At 39.1% G+C, this 17,457-nt stretch overlaps 1 protein-coding gene across 3 annotated transcripts in view; it reads left to right on the top strand.

Moving 5' to 3' along the window:
* Positions 1 to 14,683, top strand: part of lef1 (lymphoid enhancer-binding factor 1) — a 42,337-nt gene extending 27,654 nt beyond the window's left edge. For 2 of the 3 annotated variants that reach the window (XM_081360920.1, XM_081360919.1), the window contains exons 6-11: positions 242 to 361; positions 2,489 to 2,651; positions 3,312 to 3,419; positions 5,533 to 5,581; positions 6,621 to 6,661; positions 14,012 to 14,683. In XM_081360920.1, the coding sequence (XP_081217046.1) occupies positions 242 to 361; positions 2,489 to 2,651; positions 3,312 to 3,419; positions 5,533 to 5,581; positions 6,621 to 6,655 (475 nt within the window). In that variant the 3' untranslated portion in view covers positions 6,656 to 6,661; positions 14,012 to 14,683. The remainder of the gene's footprint in view (positions 1 to 241; positions 362 to 2,488; positions 2,652 to 3,311; positions 3,420 to 5,532; positions 5,582 to 6,620; positions 6,662 to 14,011) is intronic. The other variant, XM_081360921.1, reaches the window with a different exon arrangement.
* Positions 14,684 to 17,457: the final 2,774 nt, after the last annotated feature.

Raw genomic sequence — 17,457 nt, 5'->3', positions numbered from 1 at the left:
ACGGCTACATTTAAAGAGAACGTCGGTTTTCGACAACTGTGAAACGAATGGTTTTGACGTAAGCAGATCAGGTTGTATTAGAGCTATTTGTGTAAAGTAGAGACTGAAAATTCCATTCATTGGCTATACATAGACTTATTTGATTTGATTTTGAGAGCATGAATATTCAAAAGGTTAAGATCATGGATACGGACGGTGAATGACACATTAACCCACACAACGCATTATTTTTCACTTTCAGGTTCTCTCATCACATGGTACCAGGCCCTCCTGGACCCCATGCCACGGGAATCCCCCATCCCGCCATTGTCAACCCGCAGGTGAAACACGAACCGCATCACGACACAGACCTGATGCACATGTGAGTGTCTCGTCCATTCAGCTGCAAGCTTTCTACAGCATGCTAAAAATACAATCAACGTCTTTATGTTCATTGTTCGCACATATATTTACACAGCACTGATTATTGGCCAATATTAGAGATTTTTTGTTTTAATTTATTGGTATTGGTTAATATGAGATGTATTGGCTGAAAGAGTATATTTATTTGTGCATGCTTATTTCCGTCTTCTAGTTAATCTTTAAAAACACTAATAATTTAAAAAGCGATATTTGTAAAACGCTGTTTGTGAGTTAGTCAGACCGACACAAACAACAACAAACATCTGTAGCCAATCACCATTAGGGGGGCGTATGACGGTGGAGGAGAGAGGCAAGCAAGAAAGGGAGATTTTAAGAAAGACTGCAGAAATACAGATACAGTAGAGAGAAAAGCTCAGAAGAAATCCCTGGAAAATAAAGGGTTATGACCGCGTTAATATTAGAAAAGCTTCCCAGCGCTGGAGAGAGCTAAGCGGGAAGGCCTGAAAACAGACACGGACGTTGCTTTGATTCGCTCTACACGTGAGTAACACTGGGTTTGAGTGTCATCGTTTGTCTGGAGCTGCTACGTTCATTTTTTTGTGCTTCCTTGTCATTCGTTCATCATCTGCGCTTTATTTTTCGTGAAGCATTATTTTGTTGCGCTTCTGCTATGATAAACAGACATCCTTTCTTGGATTGCGTGTGTAACGAGAGGCCAGCTAGTGAGAGTTGCGCTGACGACTGCTAGAGAATGCTGTGTTTAGCATCATTGTTAGTGCACTCGCCTCGCATGCTGGTGATCGGGGTTCGAGACCGACTCGGGGCAGGGCGGTTAGGATTGGATTGCGATTTTGGGGCGGAGCAATGAAGAGGGGTGTGTTTGTTTTGGTTGATTTCAAATATTTACAATGTACAACAGCGTTTTTGAAATATCGCTTACACCACCCTTAAATAGCACAATGTTTTATTGTAAGCTTGGCATTGTTTCCCACTCTTTTTAGTAAAAGCATTTGATTTTATCTTGCTTTTTGATGTCTCTTGTCTTGGAATTTTTTGTCTACGCACCTCATATGGACTAATTTTAAGGCGCGGTGAGTCCCTAGCTACTCCCCTGGTACAAAATATGAAATGTCTAATCAGACAACAGACAAGCATCATAGCATAAGAAAGAAAATATGAATTAAAGAAGTAAAATAAAGAAATAAAATAGAAATGGATACAAGTATGTAGTCCGCAGTTGTTGTTGCTGTTACGTGACGTAGCGGTATCTGACTAGGGTCGACACATGGGGTGATGACATCATCGTTTCACAAAATATACGGATTGGCTGGCTTTGGCTGTACACACAAAAACGCAAGGGTGTGGTTTTTTAAAATGTATCCACTTTTTTTTTTTTTTTTTATAGCGGTTTCAGACTACCCAAAACGCCCGATCCGCCTGGACGAAACGCCGATATGATACAAACTTTTTATGTATACAGCTAAACGCCTCTCCGTCTGGACAAAGCCTTAGTCCGCTTAAACCCTGCCCTTGCAAGCCTCCACTTTTGAGTGCAATGCCCACATCTCAATTTTTTTTCAATAATCTGTCACTATGAATCAAAAGATTTGTTGCTACTTTTTATTGCGACTTTAAAACCATTGATTTTTTGTTTTTCTGTTCTATTTTTTATTTATTCACACAAATAATAGGCCATTTATCGGTCTGCTCAAATGTGTATTTTTGGTGCATCTGATTTCAACGATTATGAGTCGTGCAGTTGGCAAGAGGAATCAGCTCTAGGTCACCAATGGAAGTGAAACACTGGGACTCTCGTAGACTAGAAAGAGGGAATATGAAGGTTTGGTTGCCATTACTGGTGAAGTAATCTCTTTGCATGAAAGCACCCAACTGGACATAATTAAAAGCCGCTGCTAGCTTTTCGGCACTGGCTCCCAGATTGTTCTCTCATGCAGCTTTCTGATTGGTGGTTGGAATCAGACATTCGGCGCTCTCACACGCCATGGCGTCGCTGTGGCAGCCGCTTTCGCACCTCCCTCTGAGCGGTTTTCCCCTTTGTATTTCCCTGTATCACTTAATAATTCTTCCCCCCGTTTTTAACTCTTTCCTCCTCCTGTTTCTCCAGGAAATCTCAGCATGAGCAGAGAAAAGAGCAGGAGCCCAAAAGACCTCACATCAAGAAACCTCTAAACGCTTTCATGCTGTATATGAAAGAGATGCGTGCCAATGTGGTGGCCGAATGCACGCTGAAGGAGAGCGCCGCAATCAATCAGATCCTCGGCCGGAGGGTACGTATATGGTTCGCCTTCACGCCTTTGGGTCTCTTGCACCACGAGGCTTCCTTCACGAAGATGTCTATCATGGTTAGCACATCTGTATAACTCAATATAACAAGTACACCAACACACAAGCTGGCGGTTCAGAAATTGGGGGCTTTGGGCAGGTAGCTGGTTTAACTGTGTATTCCTCCTTTTTCGGAGTTGGAAAAAGAGGAACCGTTAAACATATTTAATGCTTTATGGCGGTTTGAGGCGGCTAGCCACAGCAAAGGACCGTTTTGCGGCGGTGTGGGGTAATTGCACCCTGACATGGTTTGAAGTAAAGCGCCGCTAAATTGGAACCAGTGTTTTGATATGAAATCAAAGTTTCGTGTTTTTTTTTTCTTCCTTTCTCTCATCGCTGCATATGTTAATCTCTTCATCATGTTCCATTCCACCCCCAGGCACGCGCACACACACACACACACACACACACACACACACACACACACACACACACACACACACAGATTTACACGTGCACACACGCACACGCACGCAACATTTGAGTTAACAAGGATTTTTAGCCAAACACCAGCATGCGTCTCTTTGGAAGGAACTTAAAAGTGCATGTCAGTAATTGACTTCTTTTTTTCCCCCCTCTCTCTAATCTCCCTCTGCACCGAACAGTGGCATGCTTTATCTCGGGAAGAGCAAGCTAAGTATTACGAATTAGCCCGCAAGGAACGGCAGCTCCATATGCAGCTTTACCCAGGATGGTCTGCCAGAGACAATTATGTAAGTGTCCACACTAACACACTGCCTGAGAGTGAGAGTTGTGTTGTGTGTTGATTGCATGACAGTAAATATAATGCTCGCAGTGAATGTCTTCAAAAGTGAAAATATATGCATACTGGCTACTACAGATGACACGATTCACAAGTATATGTTGTTTGTTTTGTAGTCCGAATGTTAATTTTTTACAAAAAACTGTTGTAAAACAAGTAGGTTTGGTTACGCTTTATTTTAAGGTGTACGTGTTAGTGTAATTATACATTCAAAGAACTGAGTAATAATAGTTAACTACATGTACTCTCTATAAGGTTAGGGTTAGGAATTGGGTTGGTTTAGTTGCATGTAATTATGCATAATTTAAGTTATTACTACAGTAACTACATGTAACGTGTAACAAGGACACTAAAATTGTAAAAGTGCAACCGTAGGTCTAAAAAGTCTAAAATCCTATTCAAACATATATTTGAATAATGCAAATATTCACAAGATAGATAGCAATGTGTTGTATTTAATTAACAACAATAACAAAAAGGCTGATCATTGTTTTACAATGAATAATATTGATGGCTATTCAGAATTTTTTTTGAAGGATTTTTATTTGGACTCATTCATGAAACGTGATCAGAACAAATTTGTGTAAATTGTTCAAAAAAGGCTTTTCTGTAAATTATTGCATTGAGTGTATTCATACAAATTTACAAACAAAGGGTTTTATGGCTGATTTATACATCCATTCTTCTTGAGTTTCATAGATGAGGCTCAGAAACACAAGCAGAATTGGTGACTGCTTGTAAAAAATAAATAAAAAGTTGCGTAAATTGTTGCACTGAAAGGGATTCTTTACATAAGAATGGTTTTATGATAAATTTGTTCTGAGTCTTAGAAATGAAGCTCAGAAATGAGCAGAGTGAATTTGTGTAAATCGTTCTCGAAAATGTTTGCGCGAATTATGCCATATTAAGTGATGTTGGTTTTACGACTGATTCATGAAACACAAGCCTGATAAATTTGTGTAAATTGTTTGTTAAAATGCTCTTTTGCAAATTGCGTTGAATGTGACAGTTTTCATACAAATGTTTTTTATGAACAATTTACTCAATTCTTCAATTGTTGAATTAGGATGTTTTTACACAACGATTTACATTCATCCATTCAGCTTATGGTACATGAATGAGGCCACTTGCATCTTGTTATAAGCATTTCATTGTGCCAAAAATTTTGGATGTGACGTGAATAGCCATTTTACTTGGTGTTTTCATGAGTGCCTTAGTGTCGCTCTGTCACAATCTGAACCTCAGTCAGAAATGCTGGTGGTTTTCCAGAAAGGATATAATGCTAACTCAATATTATTAACTTTATACAATTATTCCTTTAGTTTGCACATGTGTGGCAGATATCAAGAAAGTAGGCTTGTAGAATTCACCTCCAAAATATATGGTGTGAAGTTTTAACCGGCATAAATCTCACTCGATATGAAGTGCCAGGATGTGATGCTAAAACTAAAACCTGGCTTTCACACTAATCACCAAATGGAAAAGCAACAGGACTAAAACGAAACACTTCAAAGACAGATGAACTTTCATCTCCACTTATATATTAGTGGTGGGAGCACACTTGTATTTAATAGTGCTAAGGATTCTGAGCGTATCCCTGCTCTGTCATCAACGCTTCTACTGCTCTGGGCTTCTTGGTTCTGTCAGCCAGGGCTAGAATACACAGATTAGTGACTGAATAAGTGGATTATCAGACTTTACAGCAGGCAACCAAAGCGTGGCTCATATTGGACTGCAAAATGACAGTGCGGCACTATCTATACCTATAGTCATCCTGCCAGGGGATTTTGGGTAAGCTACAAATCCTAAAGCAGTCCAGACTTCTCACTCTGGAGGAGTGTTTGTCGTGTCAATTGGAGCAGGGGCAGATGTTTGATTCTTGTTTAACTTTCTGATTGGTGATTAGAACATGGAATCCAGAAGAATTAGGAAGGATATTTTATTTATTATTTTATTTTATTACAGTTCAGCTTACTAAGGAGTATTTATTTTTCAGTTGGCAAATGGCAGAAGTGTCATGCTTTCGTGGCGGCCCTTTAAATATTCCTCTGGCTGTTTTATAGGGAAAGAAAAAGAAGCGGAAGCGGGAAAAGATCCAGGAACCTGCCCCAGGTAAGACTCAGAAACCTTCTATTCTGGCTGTAATTTGTCCTATTTCATTAATGTACACACTAACTTAGCTAATGTCACTTAGTTTGTGTAAATGGCAACAAGTGGTTAATGATGGGATGCCACGTGCTCAATATATGCTTTCACACAGCGAATTCCAACCATAAAAGAACATTTCTAAAATCAACATGAACATTTATGAATTTATGACTCTGTTGGTTGCCTGAAAATCCACAAGTCTGCAGTTTTACTGTTCTGTACATTTCTTTAATTTGTACTTTTCACAACATTATGAACAGCACACCCCACCCAACCACTCCATCTTTCCATCTTCTCCTCACATATAAGTCTTTAGGATTAGTCTGTTTTAAAGTCCACATGCTTCCTTCATTGTTTCTATATGTTCTGGCCTTTTTATAAATGCATTTGCAATGTGTGCTTGTACAATGTATATCTGGCGCTAAATCTAGATCATTTAGAGTTGTGTATAATGGAATTAAATGGATAGTTCACCCAAAAATTAAAATGGCATCTGGCATCATTTACACTCCCTCATGTTTTTCAAATGGATATGACTTTTTCTTTTATGGAACACAAAAGGTGAACTTTTGAAGAATGAGTACTGGGGCTGTCTAGCTACAAAATGACAAAAATGCCATAAAGCTCTCTTTAAAGTGTCCATATGACTAATTTGTAGCGATGTTTAATTTGTGAATGGAACGTTCTTGTGAGTCAGATCTTTTCAATAAATCGTTTGAAAAGAACCATCCTGAATGATTCGTTCAGCACATTATTCAGATTTTCTCCCTCTGTGTTCATTGGAAGAGAGCAAGTCATAAAGGTTTGAAATGACATGAGGATGAGTAAATGATGACAGAATTTTCTTTATTGGTTGAACTGTTACTTTAATGAACAATGCTGATGTGTTAAATGTGCCAGCAAATTATGTTTGTTGGCCCTACATTGACAATTAAGACCAGAGATGGACTTATATGTTACTTGGAGGCACATCCTGGTAATTAAAAGCTACGATTTCCTGCAGGTACAGGCCAGAGAATGAAAACGGCGTACATCTGAACAATGGTAAGAGCCTCTTCCGTACCTCTGGTCTGATTGAGTCATGATTTTCTAATGTGGTTCTTGGCAATCAGAAATACATGAGACTAATCCTAAAGGCAAACCTCGAGTTCACCAATCAACCATTCACAGTTGTATTACGAAAGCTGTTGTTTGCATTGTGTGTGTGAGCGCTATTGTTAAAGGGTTTACTCTTATGAACATACCGATGAATCGTTGTGACAAGTCATTTTTCTTTCCTAACTCTGTTTAAGAACTCCATTACACCCCTTTTCCTGTACACTGATGTGTGGCTTGTGGCATTGGGTGGCGAGTTAGTATTTTCAGAAGACCAATGCTTTTATCAAGCGTACCATTTGTTTGAAAGATCACAGAACAGAATAATCTCGACAAAGTCGGCTCAGAACATCAAGTCCACACTATCAGGTTTCTTTCCTCATTCATTCCTTCCATCATTAATATTTGGCATGCACCATTAACATACAATCCTGTGGCTCACGGCCATGTTTGACTGGCGCTTTTTTGAGAACATTTGGAAACTGGGATGGTTTTGAAAGAGTCGACCCAGATGTAAGCTAACTCTCTTAGCATTCACCCATATGGCCCCCATGTGTTATCTAGCCAACCCTGTGAATGAATGAAGCCCTTGCCAGCAAATTTGGCTTGCGTTTTGCTTTTTAATTTTTTAGCAATTAAACCAGCAACTGGCCTAAAAGAATTTAGTTCTCTAAACAAAGAAGAGAATCCTCTCCGTCATGTGAAAGTCTTTCAGCATCGAGGACAGTAGTGAGCATGAGAACATATCTATTTTCCCTCTTAAGTCACCCCACATCTTGTTTTTCCACTTCTTTTTGTCATGAAAGCTGCACAGATGTGACAAATATGCTCCTTCCCAAAAAGCTACAAGACAAAGGTTTTACGTTTGATCAGTTCACTACCCTGTGGCTCCCGAACACAAATTGGACCGTTTCACACTCTTTCTTCTTTTTTTTCTGTTTCTGTGGGCTGCAAGAGCTTTGAAAACGCAGCTAAAAGGCGCTCTATGTTCGGTTCAGTAATTAGTGAACTGGGGATTGACGCTCCAGCTGATTCATCGTGACAACCTTAAACTAATATACATAAAACAGAGAATATTGCCACTGCTTGTCAATTTATGCAGATCCGACAGACTGCGAAACATCAAATTTGTCTTCATTTATTCGCCTTACAAATGACAAATGTACACTTTAATACTTTTAAATAAAGTGATAACATTTTTGATAATTGATGGGATCATAATAGCATGTAAAAAATCCTGTTCTTAACGAGTATATTTTGTGCTTGTTTTCCAGGTTAAATATCCAGTTAAAAGACCCTAAAACGAGATAAATTTACCTGAAGCACCGCTAAATAAGATATTTTTAGAGAATGAATCTCTATTCTTTAAACAAAATGCACATCTAGTGAAAAAAATTGAGCAAAAACAGCAATACTGTCAAATATTATTGCAATTTAAAATAACTGTTATCTGAGTTGAATACATTTTCAAATGTAATTTATTCCTGTGATGTAAAGCTGAATTTTCAGCATCATTACTCCAGTCTTCAGTGTCACATGATCCTTCAGAAATCATTCTAATATGATGATTTGATGCCCAAGAAACATTTCTTATTGTTATCAAAGTGGAAAACAGTTGTTCTGCCTTATTTTTGTGGAAACATTACTTTTTTCCAATAGACAGTTCAAAGGAACAGCACTGATTTCTCTTGTAACACTATAAAAGTCTTTACTGATCACTTTAATCAGTCCTTAAAGAATAAAATTATATATAACGGTTTTGTACATTCATTCATTTTGAATGGTTTTGTACATATGCTTTAAAAACAATTAAAATCTTGATTTAATAATGTTTGGATATTTTCCAGGAAAACGAGTCAAAAAGGGCTAATTAAAAACATGTTTGCAGTGTATCTATTAGTAGATGTCACAGGAATTCAGTATGTGTGTGTAAGACATTCAGGGTGGAAAATAGGGGATTTCTCAGGGAGAAAACTAGTTTTTTTATTTTTGGTCTGAAGGACTGCTCGGTCTTTATTAGATGCCTTATGACACATAATCCTTAACTCTGACTTAAAAACAAATATGCACATTGGAGTAATTTTAGGTTATAGAATTTTCTTCCTCACACATCCCACTTTTCCTGCTCGTACAACATTTCCACATCCTCTTGTTCTTAACTGTGTCTGTTTCTCAGATTTATCTGTGAGAGCTTTTGTCTGACTAACCCTTGTGATTTGCAGGCTTTGAGATTGTTATCTGAGCTGGGGCATACATGCCCTCAGTGTTGTTACTTTTTTGCCACTGTGCATTTTTTTATTTTTTTCATTGGGAACGGGGAAAGCCATGTAACAATGCTGGTCTTTTAATGGAAGCTGGCGCTGAAGATGCAGTCTTAGTCATTCAAAGAAGCCAAGGTTGTGAGTCACGACAGTCTGGCACATTTCAACATGCTGCTTTGTTGCCACCTGGACATTGACTCTGTGTTACGATGACTGTTCTGCGGCGTTTCACTTTTGATTTTTATGGCGTCATTCTTCGCCCGAGTTTGATGATGTTGGCAAGCCCCTATATGAGGCTTACCGTACTATTGGGAGTGTTCGGCCAAAGGTTTGAAAGCTTTCAGTGTTCCAGAGGTTGACAATAGTGGGGCAGTGTGGGAAACCGTTGGAGGTACTGGGCACTTTGGAGGTCATAGCCTGCTCTGTGAAGCAAGTGCTGCTGGACAGCTGTGCCCGAATCGGGTCGTCTTTATCCAGCTCTGTGTCTGTGATGAGTGAGGCCAGAAGTCAGATGTCAGCCTTTGATGAAAAGGCATGAGAGGGAGAAACTGAAAGTCCCTTGTGTGCTGATGAGAGCGCCCTGTCTCTCTTCTTAATGTCCACTCTGCCTCCGGCACATGAATGGCAGAATAACTGATACTCTTTGTGCCTGAAAACCCTTTCAATTTACAGAAAGCTGGAACGAAGTACCTTGAGTTGCTTTACCAGAAATGTTTGGATTGGACAGGTTGGACCTGCATGGGTAAAAGCACGTAACTAGAGTCAGGGTTGGGCAGAATTCAAAGAATTGGTTCCCTTTCAATTCATGAGTGTAAATTTTAATTGAATGGCCACTTCACACAGGAAGGGTTAGGAACTGGAATTTCAATTCAACTGACAAGAACAGGGATTTACTGAATTTACTCTGGGAAATGGGAAAGTGTTCTTCCACCCTACTCAACAAATTGTAATTATCAAGTATGATGAAATGTATAAACAATACAAGTTTTATAGGGGGCATTATCTATCTATCTGTCTGCTATCTGTCTGTCTGTCAAGACTTTGTCTGTTTTAAAAATTTCAAACAAGTCTTTGTTTTGACATACTTTGCATTTCTAGGAAAAAAGTTCAGTTAATTTGTATAGTTTCTCAATCAATCCAATCCTCTCTTACTCCATCTCAATCCAAATTCAGGAACTGCCTTCAAGTTGAAAATGAATTCTCAATTCAAGTCAATGCTAAACCCTCAAGTATGAGTCACTGTCAATAAACTGGTTAATATCACTGAGCGCAGCGGAAACCCAGAGGTTTCCTTCCTTGTATTGCTGCCAAGAACCTCTGCAGCGCTATAAAAAGAGAGTCTGGGAGTTGCTGGTATGTAGGTGCAAGGAACAAACTTGCAGAAATTGTTGAATTCAACATGCGAATCACCCCCATCAGATCCTTCGTATAGATCACTGGATGGTTCCAGATGTAGACCCACCGTAGCACGCCAAGCTGCAGAGGAATCAAGTAAACCTTGTGGCGTCTACTACGTTTCCTCTGTCGCTCTCGCTCTTCCACGCCCCAGCCGTCGTCTGCTCTTTTCTGGAGTTCCTCTCCTAGGGAGTAAATCTGGCTCCTATTGTGAAAGCAGGCGTAACCCCCGCTCCCCGTCCCCCCGCTCCTCCTTTGAAGCGTCCGGGCGGTGGAGGGGAGCAGTCATTGTGCTGCTCTTTGATAGTGCCGCTCAGGCTTTGCAGGAGCACGTCGTTCCCGGGCTCCCATCCCATCGCTCCTCAGATGTGGGAAGACCCCACTCAAGCCTTCGTGTCCCCTACCCTCACCTGATGTTTTTTTGTTGTTGTATTGAGGGTTTTATTGAGGTGAACATTCTTTCCTCCGCCTTTTTAGAGAGATCACAGCAGAAAGGCCACAGCCTCGGTTGGTTTGTAAGAGTTTTCCCCTTCTTTAATGTTACTGTCTCAGGGCCAAAGGAAGTGCTGACTGAACCAAGCGGTTTGTCTAAATCCGATTTTTCATCCAGGTGCTGTTTTTATTACTCAGGCCGAGTTTTTTGAACCCGTCCTCCTCCTCCTCCTCGCAGATCATTGGTTATAGTGCCTGTTGAATTTTTATGGACTCCTTGAAGGATGCTGCCAAACCAGAAACGAAGCCAAGTGCTACAACACAAGGTCACTGGTCCAAAGTCAGTTTGGTGTGAAAGTGGACCTTTTCAGCTGACTAGGCTTAACACAACCCAGATTTGAGCTCTTCGTCCATACTCCCATTCCCTGCCAGTGTTTCATCGTAAAGCTTTGAACCTTCTCCAGTTCCGCACGAACAGCTACAGTAAGTGTCTGTACAAACAGTTGCTTTACACCAGATTTTTAGGCACCCCTCTAAAGCCTGGATACGTCGTTTTTTTGGCTGTTGTTACTTCTAACAGTTATCGTTCTCTTTGACCCTGAGCCCACGTTCGAAGCATGCACACTACCACAGTTTTGTAATACTTCACCTGACCTGTAGAGGAGAGCACGGTTTTGTGTCCGCTTTATGCTGTCAAACTCAAGATGTACAAATCTTTCAAACTCTTCGCACATCTTTTGTTGTCATTTTCTCCCTTGACTTGAGTTTTTTATTTTCTGACTTTGAACAAGTTTGTCCTCAAGACAGAATATATTTACACTTACTTGAGATGCAACATTGCGTTATTTATATATTTTAAGTTTTTTTTTCAGAGAATGTATTTTTAATAGCCTACAAAATACATTTTCTAGAAACGATAATTTTTTTTAAATCTTGGTTTTCATAAGTTTTATGTTATATAGATTTTGTAAGTGTATTTTGTCATTCTGCAGTGGCAGATTTGTTTTTTACTTTATATTTAAAATTAAAATAATTTTAACAGTCCTTTCCAGCCATTCTTGTTTTTCAGATTTGCACACTTAAAAAAAAAAACTTTGAGTATTCTTTGCTAATTTCCAGTAAAAAATAACTAAATGCATTATAATATGAATGTTTTATTCTTACTGCGCTGTAAAAAAACAAACTAAAAAAAGTAAAAAAACAAAAACAAAAAAAAACAAGTGAAAAAAGCGTATATTTTTTGACAATTCATTGACAATTTTTTAAATCAACTTTCCAACTGTTAGTGCTGCCTCCTAGTGAACCCACCAATTACTGCACATGCACACGGTTATAACATTTGACCTGCGCACAGTGAAAATTTAGCGGCAAACGTAAAACCGCAGCCCACTTTCTCCAGTTTTTCAGAACAATATTTTTTTCTTGCTCTCTGACCACATCAAGCCGCCTTCTCTGTTTTTTGTGGAAAAGGAAGGGTTAGACCGGGGGGAAGGAGGTGTGTTGGTCCCAGCTGCAGGCTTTTTGATTTGCCCCGGGAGGTGAACGGGCCAATTGAGTGACACAGGGCCATGCCTGTTATCTTAACCTCCCACACTTCAAAGAACAGCCTCGCTACCGCAGAGCGAGCCGAAGAGAAGGACGGAGAGAGGCTGGCCCTCGAATACAGAGGAGCGTTTCATTTCCTGCGAGCAGGGCCTCGACATTCCTCAGCGCCAATGGGAAGTAGCTCTTGAATCCCTGCGTTTGTATCAGAAAGGACTGTAAAGCGTGGCCCGACGGCACCGTCCTAACCTCTCCAAACACCCCGACGCGCCCCCCCCCCCCTTCCAACAGGAGGCTGGCGGGGAAAGGCAGGAAAGCATGCCAATTTTTTCATCTGTGGCCGGGAAGGAAAACGCTCTCCAGGAAGGGGGCGCAGGGCACAGGGAAGCTTTGAGATCATAGGATGAAAAGGGTGGGCAAGGGGAGGTAAATAAAAGCGTCCCCGCTCACTTTATTCTGTGACTCTCTTTCTCTATCCTCGTTCGACACCAGGGTCAGATCTCCCTGGAAAAGTAGTTGCCTTTCATCCACATGTGGTAAAGCCGTCCACATGGGTGTACGAGTGTATTTATGTGTGAAAGTGGTCCAGGGTGGAGTTGTGGAGCAAAACTGACATCTCGCTGAAAAAGGTTGCGTTCGACCTCCGCTCCAGGGAGGAGCCCGCTACTAGTCTTGCATTTTATCTGTCTCTCTCTTCTCTCTCTCTCGCTCCATCCATCAGAGGTTTGCTCCTGTATTCCTGCTTCTCACTTTGATCAGGAATTCCATTTGATGCACTTCTGAAATAGCCCCATACAGCTCGTCGACCAAAATAGTCTGATACATTTAATATTTCACATCTCAAAAAGGGATTCTGATTGGACAAACAGTTTGTGATGAAAAACTTTGGGCTTCTGAGAACGCGATTCTTGATTAATGTTGGACGTGAGGATATTTTTTTTCTTTCAGAATGGCATGCTTGGGGACGTTTTTGAGTGTGCCGATTTGTTCTAAACTTGTTTTTGCTCTAAATGTCCTCCATGTGCAATACACAAATCATAACGCGTGGGAATTAGCGCGAAATTAGACTAAAATTTGATCTTGCAAAATTCTTGTGTACTTGATTTACAAAATGTATTATGAGACATTTTGATTATGATATTGATTTACGAATTATTGAATAATATGGTAATGTGCCTAATATGTTGCAGGTCTGAAATGTGTATTTATTAAAGGGATAGTTTACCCTAAAAAAATCATTTATTCACCCTTCTTGTTCCAAACAAAATGTTTCAGTAGTTTTATGGAAGCTTGTTTCCGCCACAGAATAGAAAATAAAAAAAGTAATTACGACTTTTTTCTCGCGATTGTGAGTTTACATCTCAGAATAATAAACTCAGAATTCAGAATTGCGATAAACAATTCTGAGAAAAAAAGTCGCAATTATCTTTTAAAATGTTTTACTCTGTGGCGGAAACGAGCTTCCATAGTTTTTGACCATACAATGAAAGTCATAGGGGTCCAAAACAGCACTGGGCCGCTGACATTCACTGTTTGGACCTAAACCAAAATAAAAACATTACGAAAATGTTGGCAGAATTCTCAATTTTGGGTGAATTATTCCTTAAAGTATAATAATATATCATTTGTAATATCTAACCACGTTTTCCTCTCCATTTGTGTTCTACAGGAGGAAAACGGACTTCTTTTTCCTCTTGCAAAGCAAAGACAGCAGCTACAGGCCCCCTTTTAGAGATGGAAGCCTGCTAGACTCCTCAACCTTTCACCCCTCCGTCACCTCTTGACCCCTGAGGAATATCCAGAGGGTCCCGGTCCTTGAATCTGCTCCTCGGCTGCAGGCGCTGCTGTAGAGACGTTGAACTGAGAACAGACAATCACCAACACAGGCCCTCACGCAGACCCGCCGTGAATACCTTTTTTTTTGTTTCGTTTTCTGTCCTGAATTCACTCCCGAAGCCGAAGGCGTTGCACTGATTATGTTCCTCGACCGTTTGTAAAGCGCACACACGGCCACATGTACACAAACACACGTTCCTACACCTGTTCCTAAGTTATTCTAAGTTATTTGGCACCTCTGTCTCTTCTGTGTGTTCACGACGTCACTCCCTCACTTCCTCTCGCGCCCCGTAAAATGTAGCATCGCGGGAGCCCGACACGCCACACAACGTTCTATCGCAACATTTTAGGGATCACGCGTTGCCCTGGAAACAGTCTCCGTAGGTTGCGTTTTGCATTTTGACACATTGCTGCAAAAAGGGTCGATGTTTTGATTTCTCCTCAACATCTTGGGTTCAAGTTTATTTTGAATGCTTTTTTTATTATAATTCTTTATTTTCATTTCTTGGTGTATATTTTAAGTGATTTTTTTTATCATTATATATATATATATATATATATATATATATATTATATATATATATATAAAATGGTATACGAAATAAGCTTGGAGACAGGAAAGCCATTTTTCTTGTTGAAGCGTCTTGCAGAAATAACATTTGAAAGTCTTCTTTTTGATAACTATTTGTAACGGATATTGACTTCTCAGTCTCTACTTGCGCAGATGTAAAATAATGCTCAATGTGTACTTTTTAAAAAGAGATGTCTGGATGTCACTGTTTCTTGGTATTTTTGCAGGCAACATTAGGACAAAGGTGAAAGAGTACAGTAGGTACCCAGAGGCCTATATTTTATTGATCTAAATTGACAAATGAAGCAGATATATCTATATATATTTACCCCAGCACTTGGCAGTCTTTCTTTAATTGCAATGTACCTCTGTCTCTCTGGTAGGTAATAGAGTGGTCTTTTACCATGTTTATTCCATGCAAACATTTCCACATTTTATTCCTTTTAATTATTCTCTTTTAGCATTCTCAGATGTTTTTTTTTTTTTTTACGTTCATTGTCATATTTTGAATCGTTAACTTGGCGTAGCATTTTGCTTCCAAGTGGTCACATTCGAACTGTTTCAACATGTCTTTTTTTATGAAAATAAATAGGCATCTTTGACTGAAAACGATTGCAGTATGTTTATTTTATTATATACACTAAAATATTTCTCGGTTAAGTAGAGAGAGCGCATTTCTGCATCCTAGAAGAAGCATTAGGAATTATAGAATATATCCGGTGGATCTCTGGGGAAACTTCAAACGGCTTCTTAAAATCAACGAGAAATAAGTGTTCATTTTAATATGCATTTGAATATTCATTCGGCCTTAAGTACATGATAATAAGGGATGATTTGCAATATAGCTAAAATAATTAAATGGCCATTCATTATACTCCTGACAAATGCTCAAATTGGGGGTCTACAATTATATAAAGCATCATTTTTAATCTTTAACTCTTTCAGTATGCAATGGCAGATTCACTATGACAGACAGCACACAGAACTGTGAATGTAGGATGTTCTGCATAAATGTTTTAGCATCAGTAAAGCTCACCGTCACCGTTGACGTTTATGCTACTACAGTGCCACCTCATGCATGAAACACTGCCATCTGAGTTATGGACATAACAAATAATGTTTAAGTGTAGTTCTTAATAAAATGCTTGTCATTTCAGCCTATATGATTCACAATTATACAGAATTCTAATTGTTAACAGTCTTTTGTTCTGTCTTGATGCTTTTTTGTGGGTGTTGTGCTCATGTTTGGCAAGTGTTTTTTTTGGTCTCATCAAGGATGTTTGTCTCTACAATTGAATTGGCTATAGAGGACAATGTATGATAGGGCGCCACCTACTGGAAGAAGATGAAATAAAAACATGACTGCCTTATTACACTACTAATGTACAGAAGTAGTCGTTTATCTGATACATACAGCACCTATAGTATCGAGCATACTAAACTATCTGTATGTAAAAGACTAAAACAAATATTGAATTTGTCACGAGCTCATTTACATGCATTTGTTTTAGTGCTGTAAAATCGATCAAATGCATCTAACATAAGTTTGTTTATATATATATATATATATATATATATATATATATATATATATATATATATATATATATATATATAAATACACACACATATAAACAAAAACGTTTGTTAGATGCAATTAATCACGATTAATCGTTTTGACAGCATTAATTTATATAGGTCTACATTTATTCAAAGGGGAAAAGCATTTTACAACGACTAAACAGTGGATGTTGCAGTAATGAAGCTGTCTTCTGTTTAAATATAAGTGTTAAAATAAGGTAAGTGCAATATGACATCAGAAATAAGTTACCCAAGTACCCTACAGACCTACCAGAAAATAACTAAACAGTGGTTTAAACATTTACACACACACACACACACACACACTAAAACTCTTTGTATCGATATCATATTGTACATATTTGTGTGTAGCCTATTATTCGTAATCTTGGGTCTAATTACTGTTTGAACTAATTTTGTGAAAATAGGAATAGCCTATTCAATATTAATATAATATAAAAACGCGCTGTCAATCGATTTTTAAAAAAGTGACAAAAAATAATTCTGTAAATAATCGCACCTAATCGCCAAATTAATGTAGAAACAACAGGAAGACGTTATATTTTAAATATTTGAACTGAAAATAGGCCCATTATTCGCAGAAATCACCGCGGTTTAAGAAGCTAAAAAGTTCAGTTAAATGATAAATTGTCCCTCACATACTTGTATGTAAATACAGTAATAAGTAAGTTCGAAGTGTTTTGACTTGATGTGAGCTTTATCGCGCTGTCCTCGTGGTTCCGAACATAATGATGATGTGAAATATGATGTAGGTATGATGTCATTTACTCACTCAGTCTCAGTCTGGTCTCGTGCATACATGTCTCTGTATAATATCTATGGTCTCGTGGGCATCGCTGTAATGATGGCTGTCTGCCAGAACCTCAAACACAAAGTGACCAGCGGCTCCAGAACAATCACCACAACCGAGAAATGAGACAAAAATGGCTGTTTGGAAAGTCGTGTAGTAGGAAACTCTCCACTGTTCCCATGAAGTGTCCAGACGCAGACGGCGGGATTCCCAGGAAGGCCTCACCGTCCGGGGGGGAAAAGTGAGTTGGAAAGCTACAGTAGGAACTCATTTATTTGCAGCTGCCACTAATATTTAACCTAATGCAATTAGATTT

Source organism: Scardinius erythrophthalmus, assembly GCF_964197995.2.
Source record: "Scardinius erythrophthalmus genome assembly, chromosome: 3".
In the NCBI taxonomy this organism is placed as follows: domain Eukaryota; kingdom Metazoa; phylum Chordata; class Actinopteri; order Cypriniformes; family Leuciscidae; genus Scardinius; species Scardinius erythrophthalmus.
This window is presented reverse-complemented; position numbering and strand designations above follow the sequence as displayed.